The sequence below is a fragment of the Bombus impatiens genome, unplaced genomic scaffold (assembly GCF_000188095.3).
Source record: "Bombus impatiens unplaced genomic scaffold, BIMP_2.2 scf_0142, whole genome shotgun sequence".
NCBI lineage: Eukaryota > Metazoa > Arthropoda > Insecta > Hymenoptera > Apidae > Bombus > Bombus impatiens.
In genome coordinates this window covers 3176759-3187178 of record NT_176561.1, presented here as the reverse complement: position 1 = coordinate 3187178, position 10420 = coordinate 3176759, and the positions used below count along the sequence as shown (strand labels likewise).

Sequence of the window (10420 nt, the reverse complement as noted above, 5' to 3'; positions counted from 1 at the left end):
CACCCGCCACGTGAATATTTTTATAGGAGTCCCTGGCAAGCGTGGCGACGACCGAACGCCACGCACAAGGGGTGCAGGGAGAGACGGTGAAAAAAGAGGAAAAACGATCGAACCACCGGCTATCCATCTTCCAACCGCGATTTTTGTCTGCACCTTTTTTACCCGCCTCTGGAAACCTCCGCGACCCTCTCGAAACTGTAGGCCCGGCCTCTTCCCTCCTCGTCTACGGACACCGATAGTTATCTATTCGAAACAACGTCTTTCCGTCGCGACGATTTTTTTACTCCGTTTTTCGTTTTGCTCGCGCTGCTTCGTTTTTTAGGAAAATAATATTAAGGGAAAGAAGAGTTTGTATTGGAAATGGGGGAATTGAAAAGTGAAAGTTTTTTAGTCGACTTTCGACTCCTAATACTGCTGTGTTCTTTGAATCGTTTTAGGATCATAATAGAATTTGGATTATTTCATTTTTCAATTCTTATATAATATGTAATCGCTGCTTGCCTATGATCCAACGATACTAATCGATAATTAAATAAAATCGTCATCAACGTATGAGAGGAATTATTTTACAAGAATGAAGAGAGTACGAATTTATCAAGAATCTAGTAAATTGTCGAGCGTATTAAATGCTCAAAAATATGTTCAACCTCCTTTTGATTAATGAACTTATGCAGGTCCAAACGAAGATAAATGGAGAAAGCTACAGACATTTCACCAAAGTAGGAGGATGATCGATACTGAGAAAACAATCAGCCTACTTATCTTTCACGCAAAAATGAATCACCGTCTGGCCTAGATCGAAACGTAGGATCTCAGGGAAACGGTAGGGCGACGATTTTCCCCGGGACCTTCTCTTTTCGCGTACTAACAATCTCTTCTATCTTTAACCTACCGCCGCGTGTTCCACGTTTTCAAGTGCCGCCGAAATAAACGTAACACGGTCGCATAAATTCCAAAGACACCGCGGCTGGATCGAACAACACGAAGAGGGAACGCAACGATACAATCTGTCCGAAACGACGTAGCCGAAAAGGTCCCGGGGACAGTTTTAGCTGGCCTATGAAGGGCGTCATGCGTCATTGACGGCGTGCACTAATTGGAGGAGGCCGGTGCACGCCCGACGCGAATACTTTTCCCGCGAACCGACCCTGTAAATTTCCTTTTAATTGCGCATCAAGGCGATTCCACGCCTCTAAATATTTTGTCTAGCGTGGAAATACGATGGAACGTTCAATGTGTAGACGATTCAGAAGATTGAATTTGACAGAAGATGATGTGCTTTATACATAAGTACAGTCATTCGTAAGAATTTTTGTATGTTCTATAAGGGGACTGTTTTTGTTCAAATGAATTCAATCTTCGTATAATTTTGATCAATTTATAGTAACGAAGAACACATGGAGTTTGATTAAACGTACAAAGTCATGATGAATTGGTAATTAAAAGTAGCACTTACTATCATCTTCCTATGGTAAGTTTTTCTATGGTTCAATTCAAATAACGAAGTTGATAATTATTAATTGCTATAAGGAACACGGTATATATTATAACGAATAATATAAGGGCAACTAAATTATATTAATTTTCAAAAATCTAATTTTAAACTAAATTAAGAAGTATCCAATGTCTCGCCAATACGTCTATACGTTTCAGGAAGAGCATAGTCCCAATTAATTAACTCCGAAGAAAGCTACTCTTAGACCAAGAAACCGATTATATATTCCACAATATCAATGTGCGTCGAACCTCCATCCAGAGCATTGTCAATCAATAACAAATCTTCCCAAGACAAAAGCGGACACACGTGCAAGTAACGATGACACATCCCGCGAATCATCAAACGTCGCAAAACTCGATTCCACGATTAAACTCGAGTAAATGTAGCACGAAACGAAGATTATGGCTATGGCTTCGTCACCAGATCGAAAGCTTACCTGTAACACCCTTTTTGGCAAGCCAGTTTTCTGGGAAAGTTGCTTGAGATCCTTCGCGTCCGGATTGTGATTGATCGCGAAGTAACTCTTCATCGTCCTTAACTGGTGATGCTTGAAACTCGTTCTCATTCGTTTTGTTCTGCTATTGGCACCAGGTATGCCGGGAGTCGCCGGTCCTCCTCTACCGAAGGGCATATCTATGTAGTCCGCGTTCAAATCTGCAACATAAATTCCCAACATCCGGATTATGCGTCTTAATTAAACACCGGTGTCGCGGGCTATTTTTGAAGCCGCCCGTATCGCCTGTATCAGTTAGGGGGATCTTTTCCCGGCGGCGGTGGACCGAACCTCTCTTCGCGCGCTAAGGGTTGGATCCAGCTTTGGATTTATGTCTCGCCTTCCACGCAGTTCCTCTCGCCGATACCACGGAACGTCAATATCGCCGCGACTTTATTTACCGTCGTTTATCGTTTACCGATTAATTGTTTAAATGAAAGGGTTAATGATATGGAGGTTTGATAGGGAAGATTTGTGTTTACTCGGCTATATTTTCTTTCGGTTGGATTATTTGGAAGTTTGTCAGTCGTGGATTTTCTAGATATACTGTACAGTATTTGGCAATCCTTTTGAACCGATTCTGTCATTTGTTCTATTGTTTTTAGAAATCAATGGAATCTTTTTATTAGTGCATTCAATATCAGGTGAAAAGTTATTAGTTGCAATTCTTATAAATAATATAATGTTAAAAATAAATACACATGGAACAAAACTTCCTTCCATTAAGAAATTCAAGGAAACTGGAACATGTTTTCCCTCCCAAATTCCTAACTTCTCTTCGTATTGCCATCACCTATCAATTTCACTGTTTCACAGCAAACACGCTACCGAAAAATCTCATCGAAAATCAAAAGCGATAGGGGGGCGACGTTGGTAACCGACGATCACGCGTCTCGATCGGAAATAAAGTTATCGTGGCAACAATTGCGGGCTCTCGAGGCAATGCGAAGAACCGTCGGAAGCGGCAATGCGGCTGGTCGCGACTCTAGCGCTGTTTGATGTGTATCACAGCTCATTAGCTCCTCGAGTGCAAACAAGAAGGGTGATAGCGTATGCGAAAGACCAGTGGATACACGGCCAATTACAACTCTATGCAGCAAATAGTTTGCAGGCACGATACCTCATTCCGGTATATCTATCCTGTCTCCGAGACTTCGCTAGTCCACCAGAGAATAAAGCGACGCTCCGACAGCCGTCCAGCCAGATGGCGGATCGATAAGATCGAGATCGATCTTCTATCGCGTGGAAATCTACGAAACCGCTGACTCGTTCACGATGAACGACCGTTCTTACATATTTTTTTCCTTTTTTCTCTTTACCCGTTCATTCGCGACCGTTCGCTATCTGAACTGCATCCTGCGAACTTCTGCCGCTCAGTTGATGAACTTCTAGATCTCACGGAGATCTTATGAGAATCTCTAATTACCGCGTTAGACGATTATTTGGAACCGTGAGAGAGTATCGATATTCTTTATCCTATTTTTATACTATTAAAGCATTTTACGACTCTATACTATACAATCATGCTTCATGATATATTTTATGAAAAAATGGAGTTCAGATTGTTGAACAACATATTTTCATTATTGTAACAATCACTTCTGATAAGATCAAATTTGTTACTGAATAGATTCAATCTTTTAAATCATCGTATCAGACCATCAATCGTATCAGGTAGTAAAAAGTATAAATAGCTGAAGTAGGAAGAGCTAGCATATCTTAGAAATTGTATTAATTCCAAGGTTAGACGAGTTGGAAATGTCTCGCAAAAAAATTCAACACAACCTCGTCTTCTCGATCTGAAACATTGTCAAACGACCACCACACGTTCTAAAACCAAGCACACCTCGAGATAAAAGGAAAAACTGGAAGAAATTCTAGTGGAAGAGGCCCGACGACCTTGCCAGCGAAAAAGGTCCAATCGACGAAGGCCCCCCCTATCAAATTATTTTATTTCAAACGATAAATTCTCGCGCGAGGCTATCCAACCAGCAAACAGAACAAATAATTTCCAGTCATCCGTGGGTCCCGTGTCGAGACATCATCGTTCGCGGACACGAACCACGAGATCTTTTTCACAGGAAACAGCCAAAAGAAAAGGACCCAGAGAAGAAAGAAAGAGGAAGAAAATGAAGGAACAAAAAGAAAAGCAGAGGAACTGGTCCCGGGGTAGAGAACGGCGCACGGCCGGTGGTTCGTCGAGGCGACTCGTCTCTGGTCCCTCCTCTGTTCCCACGGTCGGTCAACAATCGAAATTAAGTTCTCGAAGGCGGAGAAGGAAGCTGCCGCGGCGCGCTGCCCACGCGCGACACGTACACGCTTTGTTGGGATTGGATTCGTGAATTTATGTCGCGGCGACAAATTTTATCAGGGTTCGGTGGCAAACACCACGCGCCCACGCGCGCCCGTAAATCACCGGCGGAGCACACACCTCTCGGGGATTCGTCGTGTTACGTGCGCGTACCGCGCGATCTCTGACCGCGTGGCCGAGGCCCTCGTACCAACGTCCACCGATCCGGGACCCTGCAGCTCGTGTAAGAATTTTCGTGCACGCGATCGCGATCGTGCCCCGACACCGACGATTGAAAATCCTCGGACCTGATCTAGGTACACTTTGGAACTGTTCTTAAAACATGGATACAGAGGAATGGTTAAATGCGAGTTGGCATGAAGTCTCTATATGGTGATTCGAAGCGGTTATGTGGACAATTTGGATTGCCACGTAGTTAAGAAGAACGTCGATGAAATTAAGATGAAGTATCTTCTAAATCTTAGGTAACATTGATTGTTTGGAATGAAGAAATAGGAGTTGCTCGTAATTTTATGTGATATCTACTTTATTGCAGGCGGAGTCTTCCACGTTGATTTGATTAAAGTCATTAAGTTAAGTCGAATATAATATGAGGCAACCTTCTGATAATTAAGATGATCGTTGGTAATATTAAAACTCGAGATATATCTTTTAAATATCATTACTTGTTCGTAATACAGCAATTGTGTCATTGTCTTATCGAGCTATAGCTTTCCATATTCATCATTAATAACTCGTTTTGTGCTGCGGTTAAACGGAACGCGTTCTTTCTTATCTTAGATTAATTAAATACAGAGAATATATGAATATTAATTGATCTTATATCAGGGACGACTCAAATTTTGATAAATAAGATTAGCGTTGTTGATTGTTAATAAAATTAGATTGCCTAATTTGTATAGATAAAAGTGGTTCAAAGGTTAACACAACGATAGAGAGAATTTTCTGGCGTGTGTTTCGGTATAACAACGTTAAAAGTAATAAACGTTAATTTAATGGAGCAAAAATAATGACTCATTGACGAATTACAATGTTTTAGCACAGCTTAATTGAATTGCGATAGGCACGCAGTTTTCGTGCTATTAATTTTTCAAGATGAGAAGTTCAACAACACTGAGCGCCTCGTTTTTCAAAGCTACTGACGCGGTTTGCGATATTTTCTTGTTAAGCAAACATTCGACCACTTCACGGTCCAAAAAATCGTACAGCAATTTTGCGGAGTTACACGTCTCGTGCTTTCTAATTGCAAACCATGATTATTGCGTGATACATTCCAGCACAATGCTCGTACAACGTGTTTCTATTCCAATTTGCATCTGTTCTATCGGGTACGTTTCACCTTCATTTGCGATCGAATCTCTGAAACGTGTCTACACATACGTATACTATTCGCTGCCAGAATGTTAATTCGCGCGTGAAGAATTTCTCTAAAATAACTTTTGCATTCCTCGAGGGACAATGTGCAAAGCTTTTTATAAATCTGGTACGTGGTGCAACCGAGAAAGCGATGAATCACTTTGCAGCTGTTAGGATGCCCGCAAAATCGTCCAACAGCATGCGATACAAAACAAAATAATACGCTTCGGAAGAATAACGAAAAACAATGCGACCAAGTTCCCTTCGAATATTCTAAAACACTGGATTATGCTCGATGGAAGAAACGATCCAGATAATTCGCAGACACAAATTCTTCTTTCTAAGTCACATAACTCGATGGAAGTGACAAGTGATCGAGAAATATAGCTATCACTGTATAAATATATTTTGCTGCTACGTGTTACATGGAGGCTAAAAATATAAAGAATCAGTTAATTTAGAATTACCTCGAAAGATTGTTTAGCCAAAAATTTAAAGAAATTAATCATAAAATTAATAGGAGATTAAGCGTAGCGCTTAAACACGAACCTATACGAGAATTATGACTTGGAAATTAAGGATTCAAAAAACTACGGCTTTACGGTAAAACAAATTACTCTGTAGTTGGTTTCTTCCATCAAACACATCTTCGTTTTCCTCCAAAACTTTTGATCAGATACGGGTAACGACACTCACCTATGTTGGCGGTCATAGCTTCGAGATCCTTGGGTTTCCTCTTCCTAGGCCTACCCTTCTGTCTTGGCGGCGGCACGACGGCGGCGCCATTGAAGTACGGTACCTTGGGTGGTGAGCCTGCGTCGGGTATGGATGGCGTCGAAGGCTGAAGCGGTACCGGGCTTACGTGGCTGTGGGGATGCTGAGGATGCATCGAGTGATGCGGATGAGACGGATGGGAGGGATGATGATGATGGTGGTGAAGGAATTCCGGCGAGGGGAACGGTTGACCGGGATAGTGCGGACCGGGAGGATAAACCGGAACTGGAGGACTCTGGGACGGGTGCAGCTCCGCGCCCATCTCGTAATGCAATCGACAGAGCACTGCACCATCCCTCATCCCGAAGTGATCGCCCTTGGTCAGCGGAACCGCGCAGGCGGCACATGAGAAGCAACGGACATGGAACACCAAGTCTCTGGCTCGCATCACCAGCTCCGAGGCCAGGATCGCTGCATGGCATCGGGCACATCGTTTCATACTGCCAAACATTCTGAAAAAAATTTAGATTTAAAGTTATATATGTGGAGACAATGTATTTTCTTTTGAGAATAATCATTAAACAAAGAAGATTAATTTTCTGGTACTTAAAAGTGAGGTATTTTAATTGATTTTTATACTTGAATTTATGAATGAGACATTTCATTCCTTAAAATGTAGGTAATTTTAAGTTCGTTTCTTTTTTCTTCAATCACTGTCATAAAAACGTTCATATTTTTCAGCAATATCAACGTGTTCTTTTATTAAGACAAAATCGTGATTATACCCTATGTATTTGCTTATTTTTGTTGTGTTGCTTTAGCTCTAATTAGCTATGGATAACATACTGAGGTAGATTTGAAGTATCTTGTTGAAAGCGCCATATGAACGACTGTGCGATAAAATATCTCATTCATATACATATTGGGATGGTTTAAAAGAATTCTTTTGTAATTATCGAATAATCCCTGTAACGTAAGTGACAGTTTTAAATATATATGATAATAACGACATAAATGTTGTTTTACATACATATAATATATCTCTAAAATAATATGATGTTTCAACGGGCAATAACTTGGCCTAAAGTAGCCCGATCTTTAAGCTCCCAATTTGCAAGACGATCACACAGCCCGGTTAAAAAGCCAGGGTAACTAAACGTTCTAGCAAAGTTACGCCGCTTTTGGTCCGCGGGGCATATCTTTGGAACTAAACCGGCCAATTAACAGGGCAAGAAATCGGGCGACGTTGGTACAACGCCCGCCGACACCGGGATACATACAAACAGATCGAACCGACGGCCATGACAAAAATAACCAAGAAATTATCGTAACTGCGGGATGCAGGCGGCGCCCATTTTTCCATTCACTTTAAACGATACAAACACATCCGCATGGGGAATGTTTCTCATCGTCCGAGATATCCACCGTGTCCCACAGATAGGGTTCCGTTAAATCGAGAGAGAAAAAAAAGAGAAAAAAATGAAAGAAAGGAAAAAGGCAACCAGCAAGCAGATAAACAGCCACCGCCAGAGAAGTGTCCGTGGCATGAACGTGGATCGAAGTGGAACAGAGACAGAGGCGACACATAGAAACTCAGTGATATCGCGAAGGTAGGGAAGGGACACGTATGGTAAACCGCGGTGAAGCAAAAGGGCGGAAAGGGAAGGAATATGCCGATGCAACGGGCACCGTGACATCGCTACTGCATTAGCGGCACCCTGCAGTCTCCATTACCGAAGCCGGTCGACTATCTACCCGACATCCACCACGGCTACCTACCTAACCACCTATCTCACTCTCCACCTCCTCCCAAATATATTACGTCGCCTCGCAGCCGTACTAAAGAACCTAGATAGAGACGTGCCCGATCTTATAACCCTGATGCCACGTCGGATCCAGTCTCCGTTAAGTTGCTCCGCACCATATAGAAATATATGGTGGGCATAATCATGGTGTTTCAGACGTATGTAGAACGATTCTCGAACCTGGGTCATTGGTTTGTCTTTGAGGTGTTTGGTGAGACGAATGTTTGAAGGATAATGAGAAAAATGGCTTGGTCGTAATGTTATACACAACTGTCGCTGAAATTATTGTTCGTGTATATCGTTTAGATATTTTTATTTGTATCTGAAATAAAGAGAAACGCCTCTCTATTACTTGGGACCTAAATAAAGGGAACAGTGCATCGCTTTGAAAAATATCGCAGAGAAAATCGAGCATATGCAAATAAATTTAGATAACGTTACAGATTACTAAATTTTCTTACAATATGTTTTAAGCTATGATTCAAAGAAAGGTGAATTGTGTAAAAGCGTGAGGTTGAAGTAGAGACTATTTTAAAGAAGAGACGGTTTTTCTTTTGATCTCCCTGGAATCGTGTCAACACGCGTAGCCAGACAATGATTTTTCTGAGATCGACGCGATATTGATGGAATGAATAGGGAAATGCGGGAAAACAAAAGGAGGATGTGGCCACGAGAAATCGTGCACGCACTGCGGAGCAACGATCTCAGCAATTGGAAAACGAGAAAATGGGGAATAACGATCAGATATCGCGTAACGGAAAAGCAAGCCAGACTCCGCGTAACGAGTTTCGTTGTTTCTCGATGGAACAACGACTCGGTTTGCTCGGTATTCTCGTCTCGAAAAGGGAACACGTTCGATGCATACCCTGTTCGATAACACAATGAAATGCAAACAAGATTTAAAAAACCCATTCATCTAGTATCTCCATTAACACGGTCTGTATAGTGCATTAAATCTACATAAAGCTTGTTTAAACTGTCTTTACTCTACCAAGCAATTTAACAAATAAAGTTTCTTCTTAATTAATATACGTTACATTCTATTAATAACAATAAATGAACAACAAATCAAATTACTTAATATTATATATTCAATTTTCCCGAAACAGATATTTACATCCAAGATAAAACGAAAAAGAAAAAGAAGGAAAAGGAGGAAGAATGTAATCTAATTGTCATAACGTTGCATGTACGCAACCTCTACACGTTATCTCGCTGTATAATTCTAAATGAGTTAATAAAGGTTCTAACATATTTGTTTTATTACATACCTAAATTTTGCAGAAAAGCAACGAACGATAACAAAAGCTTTTTTTCCCCTAACAAACACCTTCAACAATCCTCAGAAGAAGAATAGCAAAGATGAAACTGTTATTGTATAACTCGAAAGAGGGCCAATCGGTTACCCAACATGCTCGAATGGATCCGATTAGGCAAAAATACGCGGAGTTATCCTGCTGGGCGCAAACCAGACTACCGCAGCCATTGTATTCTATATGTGTAGCAGGATTGGGGCTGTCAATAGGATCAGAACAACGATAACAATGTGTCTCGAGTCAAGAGACCCTCGACGACTAGTAGATTCGCCGCGCCTAATCCATTAGATTAGGTTTAGGTTTTACCAGGGACCAGCTTAAATCCCTTCGACTCGAAGACTATGTTCTACTGTGCAACGTTATTCGTCGAAATCTTTGGCACCCATCGTTGAAGGCAGGGTGCCGAATGACTGGCTACTTTCATCGCTGGCGTTCAAGTCGTTTTGGCCGTGTCCCTGTGAAGAGGTGTTGACACGGCTTGACGCTAACTCCCGTCGACGCTTGAATGGAACTTTGAATCGAGTCTACTTGTCGGACTCGCTTGGGGACCGAATATTTTTCTAACTCGATTGGAGGAGCCTGTTCAGTTGAATGTGAAATTGAGGAAGAGGATTAATTTAGTTTGAAGTGCGGTGTAGTTTGATGTTGATGGTATTCCGTAGGGGTTGAGGAGTAGTTCGATTTGACATAGAGAAATTATAGAAATTGTTACAGCACTTATAGAAAATTTCCATCGATAATATATTGATGGAAATTGCAAATGACGCGTATTATAAGTAAATATTTATCAATTACTCAATTATTATGAACTCGAATGATTCTGTCTTGCCATCAATCTCTCCAACTGATCAAAAACCCAAACTTTCCACTTCATTAATCCATCAGTCTTCCTCCATAAGACTCGTACATCCTCTTCGAGCCCAAACC

The 10420-nt window shown here is 41.4% G+C and overlaps 1 protein-coding gene across 2 annotated transcripts in view; it reads right to left on the bottom strand.

Annotated features, from left to right (window-relative positions):
* Positions 1-10420, bottom strand: part of LOC100747239 (protein apterous-like) — a 57979-nt gene that overhangs the window by 6030 nt on the left and 41529 nt on the right. For both annotated transcript variants that reach the window (XM_024365590.2, XM_024365592.2), the window contains exons 4-5: positions 6355-6884; positions 1935-2152 (exon numbers count right to left, since the gene is read on the bottom strand). In XM_024365590.2, coding sequence (XP_024221358.1) covers positions 1935-2152; positions 6355-6884 — 748 coding nt within the window. The remainder of the gene's footprint in view (positions 1-1934; positions 2153-6354; positions 6885-10420) is intronic.